At 40.3% G+C, this 22,996-nt stretch overlaps 1 protein-coding gene across 1 annotated transcript in view; it reads right to left on the reverse strand.

Annotated features, from left to right (window-relative positions):
- Positions 1-22,996, reverse strand: part of dnajb14 (DnaJ heat shock protein family (Hsp40) member B14) — a 70,721-nt gene that overhangs the window by 2,693 nt on the left and 45,032 nt on the right. The window contains exons 3-7 of the mRNA XM_039758196.1: positions 16,185-16,330; positions 12,929-13,117; positions 6,517-6,608; positions 3,472-3,581; positions 3,208-3,380 (exon numbers count right to left, since the gene is read on the reverse strand). Coding sequence (XP_039614130.1) covers positions 3,208-3,380; positions 3,472-3,581; positions 6,517-6,608; positions 12,929-13,117; positions 16,185-16,330 — 710 coding nt within the window. The remainder of the gene's footprint in view (positions 1-3,207; positions 3,381-3,471; positions 3,582-6,516; positions 6,609-12,928; positions 13,118-16,184; positions 16,331-22,996) is intronic.

Genomic DNA, 22,996 nt, shown 5'->3' on the forward strand with positions numbered 1-22,996 from the left:
CTCAGTATTTAGTAGAAGCCCCCTTTTGAGCTCATACAGCCATAAGTCTTCTTGGGAAAGATGCAACAAGTTTATCACACCTGGATTTGGGGATCCTCTGCCATTCCTCCTTGCAGACCCTCTCCAGTTCTGTCAGGTTGGATGGTAAACGTTGGTGGACAGTCATTTTTAGGTCTCTCCAGAGATGCTCAATTGGCTTTAAGTCAGGGCTCTGGCTGGGCCATTCAAGATTTCCACTCTAAAACTCCAATTCATCCCAGAAAAATCAATCAAGGCCTGAGCTGGGAGAAGTTTGTGCACGTTCTAAGTCGGTGGGGGGATGGAATAGCCGGCTACTTGCAGCCTGAGTTTATCAGCACATTTAGATGACAAAAGACGCTGGTGGAGAGCTGTGAACGATTTTAAGAAGCGATTTAAGGTGGGACAGATTTACGAGTTTTTTCGTAGGCTCTGGTAATTCTAGTGTTAAATGTTGGGGATAAAAAGTATGCAGTATACCTTGGGAAGTGCGTCCACACACACTGTATGATTTTCTATGATCTTGCTATGGGAAAACATTTCCTGAAAAACATTACCCATGTCCTTGCATGATTTCTGTGTATAATGCTATTCACAGAATAATTTACACCAGGGGTCCTCAATCACGGTCCTGAAGGGCCGCAGTGGCTGCAGGTTTTCATCGCAGCCATTTTCCTAATTAGAACTCAGTCCTTGAAGATCATGAAACTTGGTGTTTAATTCTATTCCTTGTTAGCCCTTTCATTCATCAAAGTTAAATTTTAGTTATACTGTAGATCAGAAGTACTCGATTACAGTCCTGGAGGTCTGCTATGGCTACAGCATTTCTCTTCAACCAATTTCTTAATTAGAACCCATTTACTGTTTTGTGCCCTCCCCCACCATAGCCTAACATCTATGGGGGAGGAGTGAAAGCTTTAGATTCGTCAAAAATTTCGACCTCCAGTTTTCAAAGGATCTCGACGTTTTAGGGTACCCTGATACCGACAACATTTATATCTCAATGATTGGTGTGTGTTTGTTTGTCTGCATACGTGAGTCTGTGTGTCACAGTTTCTTGAGGATGGTCTAGAGCTAAAAAACGGCTGGACAGAAAAATGCCAAACTTGAAACTTTAGCCTGCTATGCTATGCTATATATATATATAGCATTTTTAATGTAGGTAGATCATTTTGACCTGGTCATTTTAAAAGTAGCTCACATGCCGAAAAAGTGTGGGCACCCCTGTTCTAAGGTACGTCTCGCCTGTGCTGGTTGGTCTGGTGTGATGTCGATGTTTCTGCTTCTGTGCATTGGTGTGAGTATGTAGGCCAGCGGGACCGTATTTGTTGGTCGCCACTATGCTGGATGTGCCTTTTCATTTTATCGAGAGGCTTACTTTGAAGTGAAGGAAAAAGGAGGTGTAAAATGGTGTCATAATACAGTTTCAGTCATTAGCAAAGTACTCACTACACAAACAGTCAAACTGAAGACTTGAATATAAGCCTAAGAGGGACACGGATTCCCCGCTATTGTTGTGGAGCGATAGAGTAGATGTGGCAACCGTTGTTTATATCGAGAATGGATGGACACAAGCGAAATAATATATGGATGTGGGTGTTTTATTGGTGAAATAATAGATATTTTATCTTATGATATTTCATTACTGGAATGCACCTTTATACTTCCAATGACTTTTAAGTACCACTTACATTTTTTTTTTTAGAATTTCTAAGACTTTTCAGTACTGGATTTTGCCTTGTTAATTTTTCATGACTAAAAATGCAATGCTGGTACATCCTAGACCAGGGTTGAGCAAAGTCAGTCCTGATGGGCCACAGTGGCATCAGGTTTTTGTTTCAACCCAGTTGCTTAATTACAAAACAATCCTTGCCAATAATTTAATTTCATGGCTTGTTAGTACTTTAAGTCTGCCATGTCAGGTCATTCTCATATCCTAGAATTTTTTCCCTTTCTAAGGATATCATCCAAATGATGTGAAGTCTAAAATGGAGGAGTAATTCTCAGTCCTTCACTTTCCAAGTATTTAAACTAAATAGTGCGTGATTAATACACACAGAGGTGTAAATGGACTGTAGAAATGCTGGTTCCTTTTGTCATTTGCATCTTATTGCTAATAAGGAGAAATTATTAACCAAGAATGGAGCTGTTTAAGACTAAAATACCGTATATACTCATGATTAAGTTCTCCAGTGGATAAGTCGAGGCTTGAATTTACCGTGTAATTTCCGGTATTTTATAATGTTGGCCGTATAAGTTGAATGCGGAAAACTCACGCTATTGGTCCAAGAGATTATGATAGGCTAACGGCCACTGAGAGAGTAACCACGGAGCACACTGCCTTTTTTTCCTATGTATTGTGATATGTGACCACACGGTAATACCCAAACTATTCTGAAGCGACGTTGGCACTGATTTGTGTTTTTTGTATATTGCACCCTCCTACATCTTTATCGTAAGAGCATCCCTTATCTACGATGGAGCATTTGATAAGAAGAAAATATGAAGCTGGTTTTAAAATAAAAGTTGTTAAGTGGCGAAAGAAATTGGTAACTGCGCTGCTGTAACAAAATTTGATGTGTCTGAGAAACTGGTGCGAGATTGGAGGAGGCAAGAAGATAAGTGTCGCATTTTTGAACAGGCATACAAGTCGGGGTCTGATTTTATGATCGATTTTTCAGGTTTCAAGACCCAACTTATACGCGAGTATATACAGTAAGCAATTCGGGTTCAAAATCTTAACTAGTGAGACAACTAAAATAAAGCAGAAGTGTTGCTTGAGTAATAAGTGTTTCTTATTAAGCAACCAAGGATGCAAGAAGCAACGGGATGTTTCTAATACTCTAATTTCTGTCGGCTGTCCAACCTGCCGGAAAAGTAGTATAACATTACACAGTGCACAGGCAAACATCAAGCGGCCCTAAGGTACACCTACAGGGTGGTCCAGATCTAATTATGCAAGTCCAGATCGTCTGGATGACTTTGATTTTTGCGAGGACGATTCCAGTTCAGCGCAAAGACGATTCTTCATCTTGTCAGTTCGCACACTTCTCGATGGTCCTGGATTTTTCAGGTGATTTTCTATGTAATAAACTTAATAAGTTATAGCATAATGAAAATTGCATAATTAGATCTGGACCACCCTATAGAAGGCCTCTCCAAAGTCCAAAAATCAACCCAAGAACTTACTCGTTTGTCTCTCTTTCCAGCAGTTATTTCGAACATTGGTAACATAGTCCTCTTCAACGCTCTTCTCAATCTGTTGTAGCGCAGCCCCTTTATATTCTGATCTAAAATCTTTAGAGACAAAATAAGCTATGTGCAAGTTCTCTGTCTGGCGCTTGATCGTTTGTCCCGTTGCCCTGCAAATAAAAAAAAGTTTTTAGTTAAAATCTTTATAATTGAACTCGTCAAAAAAAAAAAAAAAAATGAAATGAAGAGGGGTCCACTCACGGTCTGGAATAAAGGCTGTAAGGTGGAGTTGACACCATCAGCTGGCTTAAAACAGAGATCAGGATGAGAACCACAATAGGCATCAGCTGAATGAACATCGAAAAACCACCCTGGTGGAGAGAAAAAATAAATAAAAATGAAAGATCGGCCTGAAAGATGAGAATTGACCAAACACATAATTAATTAAGGATTACTCCTTCATCACACAAAATAACAGGTTAGAGTAAAAGATTTTAATCTAGAAAGTAAGGACATGAGAAAAGTTTTTACTAATCCACACAACTGAACCTTACTTAACTTATTACAGTAATAACTTGGTTGACAAAATAGATGCATTCTGGGATTTCAGATAATTAGAAGATGAGATAATTATAAGAAGCAACACTTACAACAGTTTACGTTCCCAAACTGTGAGACAATACAAGCCAGGATCCTTAGCACGACTTGCTGGTGGTCGCACACCAAGACTGATGGACCTGAGCAGCAGAGGAGAATCTCAAAAGTGCTTTCTAGTGAGTGTCGTGTATCTGAGCCTTCTCTCTCTTCTATTCTCTGCGCCCGCTCCTAACCCTAATGATCCTTCTAAGTGGCATTTTACCTTTTATTCAGCCCTCTTTATAATGTGCATTTTAGTTTTTATTAATTCACATTTTTGTGACATACTGGGCAAATATGCTTAATACTTTCTAAAAAGTATTGATAACTGCAGTACACAAGAAGAGCAGCTCTTTATAGAAGCACTCTCTTTTTTAATTTTCTTCTATTCATTTTTGATAAACTGTTTTTTTTTTTTTTAAATTACTGATTATTAACTCTTTGAGGGCTGAATATTTTTTCTAAAAAACAGAGTTTTCTGAAAAGCACACAAAGCAATAGTTTCATACATAAATCAACATAAAACTGTGATGCTGTTGGTGCAAGTTCGTCATCTCTGGCAGCAGTGGCTACGCAGGGGCGCTTTGATGGCCAGCAGGAATGCACGATGGGCCGGCTACCTGGCTGTGTTCGAACAGTAGGTGCACAGTGGTGTCAGTCGCATTGTGACACAATATGGTTTGTATCTCTTGTCACCCAGGTGAATGCTGCTGTGGGCGTATCAGCACCACGATCAGCTGGGGACTGATCAGCCAATGCTTGTACCTCACTTTCGTTTTTGATCTCCAGATCACTTGCATCAAATTCCAAGTCCGACAAGTCAGAGTCCGGTTCAGTGATAATATGTGAAGCATCCATGGAGTATTTTAATTTGCACATTTGCATTAGTTTCTCGCCAGATGTCGATGCCATTTAAGAGGCTGTTTGCTGTTCGCTACTCATGCATGCACAGGGAATCAAAGTTAAATCAGCGATGCTACTTAACTTTCCTTCTAGCAAAGAGAGTCGAACTAAAACATAAGGGCGTGTTTTCTCACAGTTTAAAGCCGATTACCATCGTCTACCCCTGAATTTCGACAAAAGTCGACATCAGCCCTGAAAGAGTTAATGTTAAGATTAGATGTGATCCGGCATCTGGCTCATCCGTATATATCTTTAAAATGGAAGATATGCCGCAGACATTGCAAACCCAAGCACTGGCTCATCTCAAAAGACTTTCGAGCAAGCTGTGATCTTAAGAGAAGGTTTCCTTACTGTAAAAGAAGAGAATCGGTACAGTAGACAGTGATGCCTGGGTAGGAACTTCATTTTATTCAGTTTCATTCCAGTCAATACCCAAAACTCATCACCAGAAATGCAGACTGACCAGTAAAATCAATGTCTTTGTTGGAAGAGTAAGCAGCAACTGAACTGCCATCATCTGGAGCAAAGCCTACAGTAACTACTGCTGCCACATGGTGTTGGCATATAAAGAGGACTTCATGCTTTTTCAACTGACTTGAGTTTTGGTAGCTACTGCTCTTCACAAACAAACAGAAAGCCAGTTTGAAACATAAAATGAAACAGGCCTCAGATATGACAGTACTAATTATATTACTATATCACTACTGTTACTGTAAGGCGAGGAACCTTATCAGAATTGTCCGATGTTAAGAGTGGTGTTCCACAGGGGTCAGTGCTGGGGCCGCTGCTATTTTTAATATACGTAAATGATTTAGATAGGAATATAAGTAACAAGCTGGTTAAGTTTGCAGATGATACCAAGATATGTAGATTAGCAGATAATTTGGGATCTGTTATATCATCACAGAAGGACTTGGATAGCAGACAGGCTTGGGCAGATTTGTGGCAGATTAAATTTAATGCCAGTAAATGTAAAGGGGCGCAGTGGGTATCGCTGCTGCCTCACAGTTAGGAGACCCGGGTTCGCTTTCCTGGTCCTACCTGCGTGGAGTTTGCATGTTCTCCCCGTGTCTGCGTGGGTTTCCTCCGGGTGCTCCCGTTTCCTCCCACAGTCCAAAGACATGCAGGTCAGGTGCACTGGTGATCCTAAATTGTCCCTAGTGTGTGCTTGGTGTGTGTGTGCCCTGCGGTAGGCTGGCGCCCTGCCCAGGGTTTGTTTCCTGCCTTGTGCCCTGTGTTGGCTGGGATTGGCTCCAGCAGACCCCCATGACCCTGTAGTTAGGATATAGCGAGTTGGATTATGGCTGGATGGATGGGTAAATGTAAAGTATTACACATAGAAAGTAAAAATGTCAACGGGAGGTCTGAAAATCGAGAGTCCATCTCATGAGAAGGATTTGGGAGTCGTAGTAGACTGTAATCTATCAACTTCCCGACAGTGTTCAGAAGCCATTAAAAAGGCTAATAGAATGTCAGTTTATATAGCACCTAGATGTGTGGAGTACAAGTCACAGGAGGTTCTGCTCAAGTCTTTACAACACACTGGTGAGAGTTCATCTGGAGTACTGGGTGCAGTTTTGGTCTCCAGGCTACAAAAAGGACGTAGCAGCAAAAGAAAAGGTCCAGAGAAGAGCGACGAGGCTGATTCCAGGGCTACAGGGGTTGAGTTATGAGGAAAGATTAAAAGAGCTGAGCCTTTACAGTTTAAGCAAAAAAATATTAAGAGGTGATATGATTGAAATGTTTAAAATTGCTTAAACTACTTACATCTGCTCTCTCGTCGTCTCGCTCTGGTCTTGTTTGGTGTCCATACTGATTGGTGTATCTGGTGCGACCATTAGCAAAAGTAGAGGCGCTGCCTGTAGGAACAGGAACAACAATGTCATTGATGGCGTAGTCATAGGTAAACAAATAATCAATATGACACAGAGATGCCTTAACTGCTACACAGCAATGAAATGCCATAATGATAAATGGTACATCCAATGAGAGAATTTTATTAGAATCGAGAGAATAGATTAAAGATTGTGGAGGAGTACTCAATGTTATTCACTAGCTGTTCAAATTGTTCTTTATGCAGTTTTCAGTCAGTCATTTTCTAACCTGCTTAGTCATGAACTGGGATGGGGGGTCTTGCTGGAGGCTATCCCAGCTAGCATAGGGCACAAAGCAGAAACAAACCTTGGAGAGGGCACCAATACATCATAGCTTTCAGTTAATTCAAAATGCTGCTGCAAGAATAATTACAAGAACTACAAAGTACAAACACATAATCCCCTGTTCAAGTCCTTACACTGGCTCCGAGTTAAGCTTAGGACTGATTACAAAATCCTCCATTTAATATACAAAAACTTAACTAGCCAAGGCTTTGTTTACCTATCTGAACTCATAATTTACAACCCAAAGTGTGCATTAGGATGTCAAGATGCAAGTCTACTTAAGATTCCAAGGATTAAAAAAACAACAGTGGGAGTTTGAGCTTTCAGTTACAGGGCCAAAATGCTGTGGACTGATCAGGTTGCTATTACAAGCTTTTAAATCCAGACTGAAGACTCACTGCATAGCCTCCTTAGCGTTACATTTTTTCTCAAAAAAAAATGTAAAAAGCGCTGCATTTTTTGGCTTGAAAAATTACATTTTTATTAATTCTCATCCTTGTACTGTAAAATGTACAAAACACTAAAGGTACTAAAGTCAGAAGTGTAGAAAGTATAATAATGATAGAAAAAATAATGATGATGATTATTATTAATAATAATAATATGAACAGAACACTGCACATGTGTGAGTGACGCAAGGGTCACTTTCAGATTCCCAGAATCACCTTTGGTTTCACTGGCCGTTTCAATATCACTGCCTGAAGATAGATTTGACTTTGTCATCAATGGTGATGAGAGGAGTTCTTATGGGACACCATTATGGAGGAGACACGTCAACACCGTTGCCTGAGTAACGTTCGGCACTAACACCGTTAATCCTGAGTAATCCTCGGGTCTTACGCAAGATGTGTCTATACATTTGCCCAAGTGACCCTCGGGACTAACGCATTTAGCACTGTTTTTACAGCCTGAGTGACACTCGGGTCTAACGCTAAGGAGGTTAAATAGTCTAGCCAACCCTGACTAGAGCTGCTGATTAGCTGTGCATACTGCATCTTTCTTCGTTAGTCTTATTTCAATCAATCAATCAATCAATCAATCAACATTTATTTATATAGCACATATTCATACAAAAAAAATGTAGCTCAAAGTGCTTTACAAAATGAATAGAAAAATAGAAGACACAATAAAAAATAAACATAAGTCAACATTAATTAACATAGAATAAGAGTAAGGTCCGATGGCCAGGGTGGACAGAAAAAAACAAAAAAAAACTCCAAAGGCTGGAGAAAAAAATAAAATCTGTAGGGGTTCCAGACCAAGAGACCGCCCATTTCATTTACTTTTAACAGAATCCAATTTAATCTCTAATAGCACAACCATTAATATTTCAACAATAATGTATTACAATAATCATAAACTGCTACTAACCCTCCTCTATTCTGTTTCTTTTTGTGGTATTTTGTAGCACTTGGCGCCAATTCTCTACTGTCAAGTTGTTCTCCTGCTCATGGAAAAGTAATCTTATATCCTGGGAGCCTTGGAATCATCGGAGGGAAATATTCAGCACGGACTCTACTGCTGAATGTCCAGGAGGGACGAGTGGCTAATTGACTGAGCTCTCTAGGACTCTGACTGTGTCAGACTTTCTCTGTTATAACTCACCGTGGACCCCTCAGAGGTTTATTCTCCCCATGTATGCTGCTAACTGAGTTTTTGTTTTCCATTTCTCTACTGTCAACTGGTCACAGATCAACAATTAATTAATTAGTGGACAGGTATGGTTGTTTTCTACTTATGTTAATCAGTTTCAAACTAGTTTGTTTTGCTGTGTGTTTAAACAAACTTGAGTCTTAATGTGTACTAATTCATTATTTAGTAATCTGTACAATTTGTACTTGCATTGTTTCTGAGAATTTGTCAGAGCACTCACTTCTGCTATTAGGGCAACAGGAAGTTCTATTGAAACAATGAACTTGTAAGATGCCTGACATTTGTACTTGTCCTAACCTTACTGGTTATCCCGGGCAATCAGTGTCTCTATTGATGTTTTCTACCTTCAAGCCTTCTCAGTCGAGAATGGGGTCCACCTCCCAAGAAAGCACTTTATTTCAGGCAGGTCTCCTGCCATTGGCTGCAAGTTACACTATAATGTGTGATACGGTCTTTGTTTACTACATTTACACTCAATATTTTCTTTTTGCATTTTACTTATGCATCACTGACTGAACAAAATGCAAATATGAATTCCAGTATACGTGTTACAAATGGCATACAGTTGTGCTCATAAGTTTACATACCCTGGCAGAATTTATAAGATGTGTACCACACTTTAAAAAAAAAAAAAAAAGATGACTGATCAGGCAAAACACATTTCATTTACTTTTAACGGAATCCAATTTAATCTCTAATAGCACAACCATTAAACAAAACATAATAATAAGGAAAATAATGAGATGGTCCCTGTTCAAAAGTTTTTGCATACCCTTAGTTCTTAAAACTATGTATTGCCCCCTTTAGCATCAATGATGGCATGCAGTCTTTTGTGACAGTCGGGACATGGCCCTTGATTTTCTCAGGTGCTAGAGCTGTCCACTGTTTTTGGCAAGAAGCCTCCAGGTCCCGTAAATTCTTGGGTTGCCTTGCATGAACTGCACGTTTGACATCTTCCCAATGATACTGAAGTCAGCAGACTGTGATGACCACTCCAGCACCTTCATTTTGTTTCTGCTGTTGACACTGAAGCGTCGACTTGGCCTTGTGTTTTGGATCATTGACATGTTGGAATATCCAAGTGTGTCCTATGCACAGTTTCTGGATTGATGAATGCAGGTTGTCCTCCAATATTTTCTGGTAACATGCTGCATTCATTTTGCCATCAAGTTACCTGTGCCACTGTAGCTCATACACCCCCAGAATATCAGAGATCCCCCTCCATGCTTCACAGTAGGGATGGTGTACTTTTTGTCACAGGTCTTGTGTTCATGGTTGTGACCATAAAGTTCAATTTTCATCTCAAAACTCCACAGGACTTTGTTCCTGAAGTTTTGAGGCTTGTCTAGAAGCTGTTTGGCATAGGGCACTCCATCCTTTTCCGGCTGAAGACCAATGGTCTCAGATTTGGAGGTGCTGATTCCCATCCCACCCAGCTGCTTCACACTTGGCTGCGAACCGTTCCAAAGAAAGCTGAAGATCACAGCCTGATGAAGCAAACAGGACAAAATCATCTGCAAAAAGCAGTGACCCAATCCTGAGTCCACCAAAACAGACCCCCTCAACACCCTGGATGCTCCTAGAAATTCAGTCCTTAAAACTTATGAACAGAATCGGTGACAAAGGCCCTGGCAGAGTCCAACTTTCACTGGAAATGGGTTTGACTTACTACCGACAATGTAGACCAAGCTCTGACACCGGTTGTGCAGGGACCGAACAGCCCTTATCAGGGGGCCCGATACCCCATACTCCCGGAGCACCCCCCAAAGGATTCCCTGAGGGACACGGTTGAACGCCTTTTCCAAGTCCACAAAACACATGTAGACTGGTTGGGCAAACTCCCATGCACCCTCTAGGACCTTGCCAAGGGTGTAGAGCTGGTCCACTGTTCCACAACCAGGACGAAACTGTTCCTCAAGAATCCGAGGTTCAACTATCCGACGGATCCTCCTCTCCAGAAACCTCGAATAGACTTTTCCAGGGAGGCTGAGGAGTGTGATCCCTCTGTAGTTGGAACACACCCTCCGGTCCCCCTTCTTAAAGTGTAAGTATTTAGTTGTATGAAATTAAATCAAATGCGAAAAACTGCCTGTGCACAAATGTGGGTCCCCTTGTCATTTTGCTGATTTGAATGCCTGTCACTGCTCGATGCTGATTACTTGGTTGGATCAGCTCGTTAACCTTTGAACATCATAGATAGGTGTGTCCAATCATGAGTGGTCAAAGGTATTAAAGGTGGTCAATTGCAAGTTGTGCTTCCCTTTGACTCACCTCTGAAGAGTGACAGACAGCACGGGATCCTCAAAGCAACTTTCAAAAGATCTGAAAACAAAGATTGTTGAGTCTCCTGGTTTAGGGGAAGGCTACAAAAATCCATCTCAGAGGTTTAAACTGTCAGCTTCAACTGTCAGGAATGGAATCAGGAAATGGAAGGCCACAGGCACAGTTGATGTTAAAACAGCAGGTCTAGCAGGCCAAGAAAAATACAGGAGCAGCATATGCAGATGCAGGATTGTGAGAATGGCTACAGACAACTGACAGATCACCTCCAAAGACCTGTAAGAACATCTCGCTGCAGATGGTGTATCTGTACATCGTTCTACAATTCAGCGCAATTTGCACAAAGAACATCTGTATGGCAGGGTGATGAGAGAGAAGCCCTTTCTGAACTCACACCACAAACAGAGTCGCTTGTTGTATCAAAAGCCAGATTCATTTTGGAACAAAATGCTTTGGACTGATGAGACAAAAATGGAGTTATTTGGTCAGAACAAAAAGCACTTTGCATGGTGGAAGAAGAACACCGCATTCCAAGAAAAACACCTGCTACCTCCTGTCAAATTTGGTGGAGGTTCCATCATTCTGTGGGGCTGTGTGGCTAGTTCAGGGACTGGGGCCCTTGTTAGTGTCGAGGGTCGGATGAATTCAACCCAATATCAACAAATTCTTCAGGATAATGTTCAAGCATCAGTCACAAAGTTGGTTATGCAGGGGTTGGATATTTCAACAAGACAATGACACAAAACACAGTTGGAAATCTACAAAGGCATTCATGCAGAGGGAGAAGTACAATGATCTGGAATGGCCGTCACAGTCCCCTGACTTGAATATCATCGACAATCTATGGGATGATTTGAAGCAGGCTGTCCATCAAATTGAACTGAAATGGAGAGATTTTGTATGAAGGATGGTCAGAAATACCTCCATCCACAATCCAGACACTCATCATAAGCTATAGGAGGACAGCGTCTAGAGGGTCAAAGGAGCAAAAGGAGGCTTGACTAGTATTGATGTCAGATCTCTGTTGAGGTGCCCAAATTTATGCACCTGTCTAATTTTGTTATGATGCATATTGCATATTTTCTGTTAATCCAATAAACTTAATGTCACTGCTAAAATCCTACTGTGTCCATAAGGCATGTCGTATATTAAAAAGAAGTTGCTACTTTGAAAGCTCAGCCAATGAGAAACAAAAATCCAAAGAATTAAGAGGGGTTCCCAAACTTTTTCATATGACCGTATGTGATAATAAATTGCTTCGCCTGAACACAAGTGGTCAGAATGGTGGTTCTGAGGCTTGAGATCTGCACTGGTAGTCGGAAGGTTGCCGGTTCAAAACCTGTAAATAGCAGAAGTGACTCCACTCCGTTAGGCCCTTGAGCAAGGCCCTTAACCTGCAATGGCTCCATCCTGGGTATGACATTAACCTGCATCCAGCCCTGCAAGTAGGCCCTCCAATATGCAGGGAAAACTTGGGGGTTGGTGGCAGAATTGGCACTCCAGCCACCATAAAAAACCTTACAATGTTCCATTCCATCCGAACTTGTGTGATGCTGAGGTGTCACCTGTTGCATGGCTGCACTCGGGTCCTAATCTGGGATCCTGAGGTGGTTTGTCATGTGGCGGGTGTGGCAATGCGCTGTATCACCGTATGCTTCTAACCTTGAACACATTATCTAAATAAAAAGAAAGCTTTCTGCATGATTACTTCTATTTTCCAAACAATGGCCAATATTTTACAAATTCTGCCAGGGTTTGCAAACCTATGAGCACAAATGTATAAAGCAATGAAGTTGAACTTCTCCCATATAATACACTACACGCAAGTACCACTTTAAAGCTAAAAATGATGATAGGCCTGCATTTGCAAAGTAAGAGCAACTCAGATGCTGCTCTGTCTACTGAACTCTTTCAGCCCTTAATAAGCCAATAAGCTAATGAACTTTTATTTTAAGCAGCTCAGATTAGGAACACTGCTATTAGAGGGGCTTTAAAGAGGTCAGTTTGAACACAGCACAGTGTCCAGGCCTATCACATTATGGGAAGATGTGTTTTTCTTTACCTAGTTTGAGACCAGCATCACTTACTTGAAGGGAATCCACCACCAAAAAACATGTTAAAGAGGTCCTCGGGGGTGATGTCAGCTTCAAAGCCTCTATGGAAATCGAATCCTCCACCACGACCATGAGAATTGTTGGCGACATCTTCACTGCCCGTAAGGTCGTATTGTTTTCTCTTTTCTGCATTACTGAGCACAGCATATGCATTTCCGATCTCTGAAATTGACACCATTGGAACATTCATTACTTTACTCCTCACAAACTAATAAGCATAACAGTCATAAACCATCTCAAATTTTGGATTGCAAGTGGCCATGAAGTTAGGTTATGCAGCATGATGTATACAATACAAGTTAAGGAAGCAAACATTTATGTTATATAATTCACTAGTTAGCGTCTTCTGGAGTACTCTGTGTAGTTTTGATCTCCATATTACAAAAAAAAAGATGCAGTACTACTAAGAGAACATGCAGAGATGAGAAACCAGGCTGATTCAAAGAGGTATAAGGTACAGTGGCAAGAAAAAAGTACATGAACCCTTTGAAATGACCTTTTCTACCTAATATTTGTATGCAAAATTTGGTTGACCTAACTCAAAGCATACTCAAGTTATCGTGTTTACATACGCACACAGTTGCAAAAATGGTATTTTCAAATTCAAGGATATCTAAAACATCAAGATTCATCAAAATTTCGTAATCGAATTACAGTGGAACCTCGGTTTGCGAGCATAGTTCGTTCCGGAAACGTGTTCGCAATCCAAAGCACTCGTATATCAAAGCGAATTTCCCCATAAGAAATAATGGAAACTCAGATGATTCGTTCCACAACCCAAAACTATTCATATAAAAATGATTAATACAAAATATAAAGTAAAATACATAATACAAATTAACCTGCACTTTACCTTTATAAAGAATCATGGCTGGTGTGAGTTTCTAAACTCATGAGGGATTCCACCCAACGGGACAACACGCGGAAGAGTGTCCCAAAGCAATCGCAGTCTCCCAGCGCTGTAGCAGTTCGCCGTATAAGCGCATCCAAAAAGATCGCAGACATGCTATAAGCGTCTGTCGTCAATGAGTCATACAAGGAACATTATAAAGATCCCGGTACAATAAATAACAGCGCTGTTGCTGTTTCAAGCCGAATAAAGCTGGTGTTAAAGTACTGAGACTCAGCTTCGTGTTTTGGGGAGCAAGATGGGGACTCGCACTTCACAGCGCGCACACACACACACACACACACACACACAGTCACGGATGACTATATGAGTGAGGCACGCAGACTCAGACGGAGAATAGGAGACGATTGCCAGAGAGAGAGAGAGACGCGCTGGGTGAGCGAGCGAGATAGATAAGGAGAGAGAGAGAGAGAGATGCGCTGGGCAAGCGAAATAAGGAGAGAGAGATGTGCTGGGCGAGCGAGCGAGATAAGGAGAGAGAGACAGAGAAAGAGACCGCCGGGCGAGATAAGGAGAGAGAGAGAAGAACCATTAGCTCAGTTATGATCACATAACGCTCAGCAGACAAAGTGTATCCTTACTACTCGCATTGCAAGACATCGCTCGTTTATCAAGTCAAAATTTATTAAAAATTTTTGCTCGTCTTGCAAAACACTCGTAAACCAAGTTACTCGTAAACCGAGGTTCAACTGTATTGGACAATTACAATACTTTCCCTACGAGAAAGTAAACTGGACCCAGGGAGGTCTAAAACGCCGACATTAATCAAAATCAAATTTTTGGATGATTACAATACTTTCCCTATGAGAAAGTAAATCAGACTCAGGGAGGTCTAAAATGTCGAGATTCATCAAAATCGAATTTTTGGACAATTACAATACTTTCCCTATGAGAAAGTAAAATTGAACCTGGGGAGGTCTAAAATGTCAAGATTCATCAAAATCACGAGGTCAAATTTTTGGACGATTACAATACCTTCCCTATACTTTGTATACGAGAAAGTCAAAACAACGAGAATGTGGGGGAGAACTTGTAATCTCCCAGTACACAATAACTGGGTGTGAGAGTCAAAGCAGCATTAACGGCTTAACTGTTGTGCTACACTGTCATATGTATCAATAAGGAAAAGAAACTAGCAATTGTGATAGAAAATAATATCTAGCATATAGGCTAACCATTTTTTAAAATTTATTTTTATTAATGTCAAACAATATCATATTTTAAAATATTTAAAGAGGCAGGGAAGTTAATGTCTAACAACATAAGCTGCATAACCAGTTGTTGCTCTGGCTCACATATGATCAGATAACAACTCCTGCTCAATGCTTCTAGCCATCCATGAAGGGGAGGTGGAGAATTGACCAGAGTGGCTGTGAGGCTGGCGGGTAGTTTGTATGAGCTTCAATATCAAAGACAGGCCACCCTCCCAGAAAGAAAGCCTATAGTGGAAAGGACAAATACATTTATAAGTCTGGTTTGAAGAGGCAGTTCACGACTTAGTTACCAGTATATCCTTTGTTTCTGGTTTGTCTGAAATTGTCTTTATTCATCCTTTGAAAATGGAGACAGGAACAAGGGTGGAGAAATGGATGACTCTGTATGAGCCTTTTCATTGGGAACTGTACACATCCACTGATTCAAGAGGTGTGTCAAGATTTCATTAAATTAAGGCCAGTCTCTCTGCTATTTTCCATCCTGAGGAGACTCTGTCACTCGGCAGCCATGTTCAGATAGGCCATGCCTGCCGCTCTGTTCATAAGGCATGTGGGAGCAAAGACCAAGCCAGACAAATCAACATAATATTATTAGGTTGTATTAATTAACCAACACTCATCGTACTATGGTACTTTGGGCATACCTATAACATATGAATAATGTGTAAGTTTCTCTGCTTGTTCAGGTACTCTAATTGCCTGGGGTTTAAGTGTAAAAGAAATTGGCAAGTGTTGAAGTACAGTAGCAGTCAACTCTGTTAGCGTGGCATGAGTATGGGATTTGGAGCTTTGTGTTAAAGTGTACTTAATAAGAGTCTAAAGGGTAAACTAAGGCCACCTTAGGAACCTACCAAAACAAAACAGCAATATATAATTTGGTCATAATATTAATCAAAAACAGAAATTCGGAAGACAACAAGGCCCAGCTAGTAAAGTAAGTAGTATATCAGTCAATGTTTAATTTATACAGTGTTTTATCATAGTAAGCCTCATCGTATGACAGCTTAGATAGAAAAAACAGATACGATTCCAGGTGGGGTTATTTCTGAACTGTGAGCATTGGATTCTTCTCTATAAAAAAATACAAAAAGACTGCAGACTTTACTTTTGAATGCCTCTGTTGCTCCAGGTGCATGGTTCTTGTCTGGATGAAATTTCAAGGCAAGCTTTCTGTAGGCCTTCTTCAAATCCTCCTCACTGGCATCTTTGCCCACTCCCAGGACTTCATAATAATTCTTACACTTCTTTATCCTGTAGACAAAAAAAGAGAAAATCATGGAGGTGGGTACAAGCCAGAACTGAAAAAAAAAAATCAAACTCTGTGTTAAATGATGTGTAAAAAATGAGCATAAGAACGTCAGTCTTATTCTGGACTCCAAACCAGGACTACATTAGTGTTGAACAGTATATCGGTACTAAAAAATGGATTCAATTACCAAATTTCTAAAACGTTACTATACCACCATTTTAAAAAATTCAAAGTCTTACTACTTGAAACTGGGGTGTAGCAGAGAAAACTGGCGGCCCCCCCTATACATAAGCAGTCTCTGTGGGCCCCTTCCTCTCAGAAACAAACTTCTCATTCCAGGCTTCAAGGGTCTCCAGTGGGCTCTGGGTAATCATTACCCACTTTCTCCCCCACTACGACATCCAAAACTTGAAAATATGACTGAAATTGCTTTACGCTGCTTCTACTGAAAGGTAAGCTCTTGTGTCTTTAAAAAAAACAAAAAACAAAACACACACTCAGAGTACGGACCAGACTTGCTGGATGCTGGATGTGTGGAGTTAGACATTTACAAAATGAACAAGAACTTCTGTCAGTAATCTAACTGCTTAGCAGTGCTGTGTCTGTGACGCTGGCAGGAGGCAACACATCAAATCGTTCCAAACATTTATCCCTTGCTCACCCTGATATTTTCCAGGGACTCAGAACTCAACATGTATGAAATAGTATTTACAGTAAAAACAAGAAACGCTAAGATGAATACACTTCTATGGGTTAACAACAGTAGCATTTTCACATAGCGCGAGTCAGAAGAAAAACTAAATACACCCTAATAGCTGGGAATTGCCTCCTCAAGTTGGCATCTACTATACTGTCGACTAGAAGAAAAGGTTTTCCCCACAACTTCATGCACAATTCTTTCAGCTGTGTGATGTTTGAGGGGTGTTTTGTGTGCACGTCCCATTTCCATGATGGGGTGGGATTCAGTTCTGGGCTTTGACTCAACTATTCCAGAACCTTCCACTTTTTTTCTTTTTGTAGACATAGCTTAGGGACATTGACAAATTGCAAGATCTTCTGTTGGTTGAGCATCAGTGTTCTGACAGTTGGTCTCACATTACCGTCAAGCTCCCTCCGTTACAATGAAGAATTCGTTTTGGATTCTATGATGGTGGGCTGCCCAGGCAGTGATGCTGCCCCAAACCAGTGAATTTTCACCACATTTTAACAGTTGGTATCAAGTTCTCCTGTTCAAATGCTGCCTTTGCTTTAAGCCAAAATGTCCTCTGATGCTGTGGCCAAATAATTCTATCTATGCCTTGCCTGTTCCAGAGCACATTGTTCACAGGCAAACTTTAGTCATGCCCTGATCTTCTTTCTTGTTTCCTCCTGGCACACCTCCCATGTAGATCTAATTAATGCAACGCCTTTCTAATGGTTGACTTGTGCACTTTAAAGGTAACCTGTTGGTCGCATAATGAATTTATAGAATTCTTAGGGCCTTCTATCAGTATCTTATGTAGATAAGCAGGAAGTTGTTTAAAAATCTTCTCCACTTGCAAATGGTCTTCTGGACAATGGAATGGGTGATTTCCTATTGTTTTTGTAATCTTCTAAAATCCCTTCCCAGACTCACAATCATCTGTAACTTTCATACCAAAGGCCTCAGAGAGCTCTTTTGATCTAGTCATGGTGATAAGACGACAACAACAAACAGTAAATGTCTGACTGAGTTTGAATAACATGGGGTCAGACAAGATCCTCACTCGTGATGCTCTAAACATCTGCACTGGACCCTAATTTGATGTAGTGATAAGTGTAGGGATGTACTTACTGTTTCCCCCCACACATGAAATATGCAATGTCACAAGAATGGACAGGAGACATAAAGCTTCAGGGCAGCCACCTGTGTATTATGCCCTGGCTGCAAAAGGGTTCAATTTTGTCAGGTTGTGTCTAGTTCAAAGTCCAAAACAGAACTGAGGACATGTGGTGAAGATGGCAGCTTTAAAGGTCTGGACAGGAAGTGAACTCCTTGTTGGTGTCAGAACCAGAAGTGACATCATCACAGGCGATGGAAACGGAAGCGACATCATCATGGACGCCGGAAACGTGAGTGACATCATCACGGGTGCCGGAGCCCTGTGGGATTTCCCATGAATAGTCTGCAGAGGATTGAGAGAAAAAGTTAGCGCACCTCACCATCCCCAGGTCAGGCACGGAATTGTCACTATTCGGACCCTTTAGCTGCCTCCTATGCGCATGTGTGTGACTTAACTTATACAACAGTCTACAAAATGCAGATTTTTTGTTATATCACCTTTAACTATAGATACTGTTTAAATGAGGATCAATCTTGATATGTCTACACATGTTAAAAAAGAAAAAATATTGGTAACAAATGTGAACTCACTTCTTCACGACTGCATGAAGCATTTACAAATAACGGCCTTTTGCTTTTATTCGTATTTTACATCCTGTCCCAGCATTTTTGGAAATAAGGTGATATGCTCAGAGGGATGTACTCATTTATGCTGTATAGTATACTTTATATCAATCAGGAACAGCCAAAATGTGACTAAATATGCATTATACACTACCGGTCAAAAGCTTTAAAGCACCTCAGAAAAAAGGAACTTTCAGAATATTACAAATGGGCCTTCTTCAGGGAGCAACTAATCAGTTACAATGTACAGATATTCTGCAGCAGTTAAAGTAAATGAAGCCTTGCAAGTTGAAGCAAACAATTTGCACAGGTGTCCCAACTTCTACTGATTACTTAAAGGCAGCCTGCACTGTTAAGTTGTGTACCTCAGAAACTTGGCTTCTGATTATCTTGTGACTTTGGCTCTGCCAGATCTCTTCTTATCAGAGTTTCTTCCCGTTTCCAATTGCCTTCGGATTGTGTAGGACACCACTGGACTGACACTTTGATTATTTTTTTGCCATTTCTTTAAATGAAATGCCTACACCTCTAAGGGTAATAATGCTCTGTCTCAAATCATTCGTTAATTGCCTTTTTCCTGCCATTATCACTGGAATATTACCCAAGTAGGACTTCAGAGGATGTAGTAACACAGTCTGTTCCAACTCTGCTTTGAGACACACAGAAAGTTTTCCAGTAATCAACAGAAGTTGGGACACCTTGTTTGCTTCAACTTGCAAGGCTTCACTTACTTCAAGTGCTGCAGAACATCTGTAGGTTGTAACCTATTTGTTGTTCCCTGAAGAAGGCCCAATTGTAGAATTCTGAAATTTCCTTTTCTCAGTTTATGCTAACCTAAACTTTCAATTTAAACCTCTGCCAGATTAGTGCTTACCTTTTCACCATTTTAGGTCATTAATTGCATTTCAACTACTGTATATACTCACGTTTACGTTCTCCCGGGGATAAGTTGGGGCATGATTTTACCGTATAATTTCCGATTTTTTAGAATGTTGGTTATATAATTTGAATGTGTACAATTCACGCTATTGGTCCAAGAGATTATGATATGCTGAAGCCCACCTGAGAGAGTAATCACGGAGCACACAGCCTTTTTTTTCTATGTATTGTGCCTACATGACCATACGGTAATACCCAAACTATTCCGAAGTGACATTTGCACTATTCTGTGTTTTTTGCATCTCACACCCTCATACACCTTTATCATAAGAGCATCCCTTATCTATGATGGAACGTTCGATCAGAAGAAAATATGAAGTTGGTTTTAAATTAAATGTTGTTGAAGTGGTGAAAGAAATTGGTAACTGTGCTGCTGCAACAAAATTTGATGTGTCTGAGAAACTGGTGCGAGATTGGAGGAGGCAAGAAGATGAAGAAAAAAAAAACAAATCTAAGTGTTGCATTTTTGAACAGGCAGTCGGCGTCTGATTTTATGATCGATTCTTCGGGTTTCAAGACTCGACTCATACATGAGTATATACGGTAATTAAATATGAAGAAAAACAGGAAAATGGAGGTGTTCTAAAATTTTTGACCAGTAGTGTAAGTTAAATAAAAAAATTGTATTATGCAACAGGTCCACAAACTTTCAAGAATGACTGTATGAATAAATAATCTGACCCTCTTACTATGCTGCACCTGCTCTCAACAATAATGGGCCCCTCTACGCATGTGACTGTAAGTAAAGATAATTGACCCTTACAGTAAAGTATAATGATGATGGCGTGCTTGTGGTGCACACAGATGGATACATGGCAGAGCTTGGACATCAAGTGGGTACTCCCACCTCCCTGTTGATCTCCCTTCACCCACACCACGGCATAATTTATCAACCCCTTGATGTGCAAGTATTGAGCGATGAATACCAATAACTATCTGACTAACCACAAAAGCTCCCACTAACTCTCCATACACTCCCAGCTCATCACTGTTCATAGCTCTTTGCTGCTGTGTACAAATTTGATTAATAAAAGCTGGCCCGCTGTCCTTGCTGTTATGCTCCATTTGAAAATATTTTGAAGCATGCAGCATCACAATGGCAATACAAAGGCACTTAATCATGAATCACAAGAGGCACTGGCTGTGTTCTGCTCATGTAGTGTAATGCCTAAATATGGTACGGGGTACTGGAATATCCTCCAAATATCATCAGAATACTTAATACACCAGTCTCGCCGAAGCTAGACGTATAAATTATATAGGTGTTGTGATGTGAGATTTTGCATACAAATTGATAAGTATTTTGTATGTCTTTATTTGTAATTTAGGCAAAGCAATGTAATATTGGTGTTACATTAGTGAGAAGCATTCATGTTTGCCCCTGCCTTTTGGGAATGGGTCTCTTTGAATTTTACGACAGAGTTGTGGGGAAGTGCCTTAAACGAGTTTGGTAAATGTTTCTCTGAAGTCTCTCAGTCAACCCCAATAGGAACGTCAGGCTGCCTAACTGGCAAACTTTAGCTCAACAGATGGTTTTGGGGGGTGGCAGGTGTGAAGATGTTCTATTCATCTATCTATCTATCTATCTATTCCCCCATTGGTCTGAAGTATGGCTGTTTGGAACTGGCTTGTATCAGAAGCCTTTATGTACCATGATGCCCTTGTGGACCTAGGGGTTGGGCAGAGAATCTATACATTTGCTCACTCCCTCACTCTTACCAAACTGATGCATGAACTGAAAAGGACAACACAATGAAGAGCACAGCTCGGCAGCCATATTGAGACAGGCATGCGGCCTGTTCTGAAGAAAGCTGACCACAAATGACGCCTTAATTCGAGACATTTTCAGTAACTAACAGGTCTGTGTGCCGCCTGAAACTACACATCAACATTTATCAGGTAGTATGGTTGCCAATATTCAAATGTACTTTGCATACTGTTATTATTTATGAATATTATCAATAATACATTATTTTATTTGTAACTTAACTCCTGCTTGTCTTTTTACTACATCTAGTTGCCTGAGGTTACATGTAGAAGGGACGGTGGGGAGAAGTTATATACTATAGTACCTTATAAACAGTGGTAAGTCCATGGGATTTAAAGCATTCTGACAAAGGCTACATATTAATAATACAAAAGGGGAAAGCAGAGCAATATAATACTCAACCAAGACAAAACAATAGGTCTAGGAACGATCTTCAGTGAATTGTGGTTAAACCTGGGTGGGAGCAATTAGACATCTCACTAAACGCAGGGCACATGGAAGTCAGCATGTGTGAAATGTGGCCATCAGGTAACGTAGCGACGTCTATAATAATTGTCGGAAAACGCAATTTGTTGCATAAACGTTATTGTACGTGAAAACATTCCTCTGTGTGTGACCCAAAAGTACCTGTATGTTTAACGCAGGTTTCAATGTAACTCTGGAAAATGTCATGTACAACTGGCCATGGTTAAAAACAGGGCCTGGAAAATAAACTCCGACATTATTAAATGTTTGTCGTTGTGACTTAGTAATAGTCATACAATATTGCTAAACGAACAGAGAATTGCCTATGCCGTAATATAAAGAGAATATCTTGCTTTGAGTTGTCAGTGTCACGAAATTCCTGTAGTTTTTCCATCGTAATATTTGTCGTCTGGCAGTTTGCAGCTGCTCTTCAGAAAGGTTGTGTGTGTAATTCACTTCCGTTCACTGTCTAGGTGCGAGAATTGCTGCCACTAATCTTCGGATACTCTGTGACAAGGTTATTATAGTTTTGCGTTTTTATTTCTATATTTTTTCTGACCTTACTTGGAAATTCAGTTTAGTTTAAGTTTTCCTTCATCGTGTATTTTTAGTTTTAGTTTTGTTTTTATTTCACAAAGACATTTCTATTTTATTTTTATATATATTAGTTTCAGTTTTAGTTTTAGTAATTATGGCATGGAGCGCCTACAGAGTTTAGTTTTGTGTCACAATCAGACAGAACTGTACACTTAACAGATTTGGATATGAGTTTAATATTAGTGGAAGCTTACTACACTGCATGGTTTAATATCTGGTTTTGTTTTTGTCTGATAAAAACAAGCATAATCAAAACTAGACACTGAATATGAATAATTTTACACAATTTTATAATTTTTTTAAATATCTTCTTATGAAAATCACGGGGGTTTAGGAAGAACAGGGCTCTTAGACTTGAATGAGTGTGCAGACCCCATCTCGCTGTATTGAGGGAAGCAAACAACAACAAGCATGAAGTGTCAAGGTTAGGGGTGGTGAGTCTTGAATAGCCCAACATAAGAACAGTAACCCATA

Source organism: Polypterus senegalus, chromosome 7, assembly GCF_016835505.1.
Source record: "Polypterus senegalus isolate Bchr_013 chromosome 7, ASM1683550v1, whole genome shotgun sequence".
Classification (NCBI taxonomy): Eukaryota; Metazoa; Chordata; class Cladistia; order Polypteriformes; family Polypteridae; genus Polypterus; species Polypterus senegalus.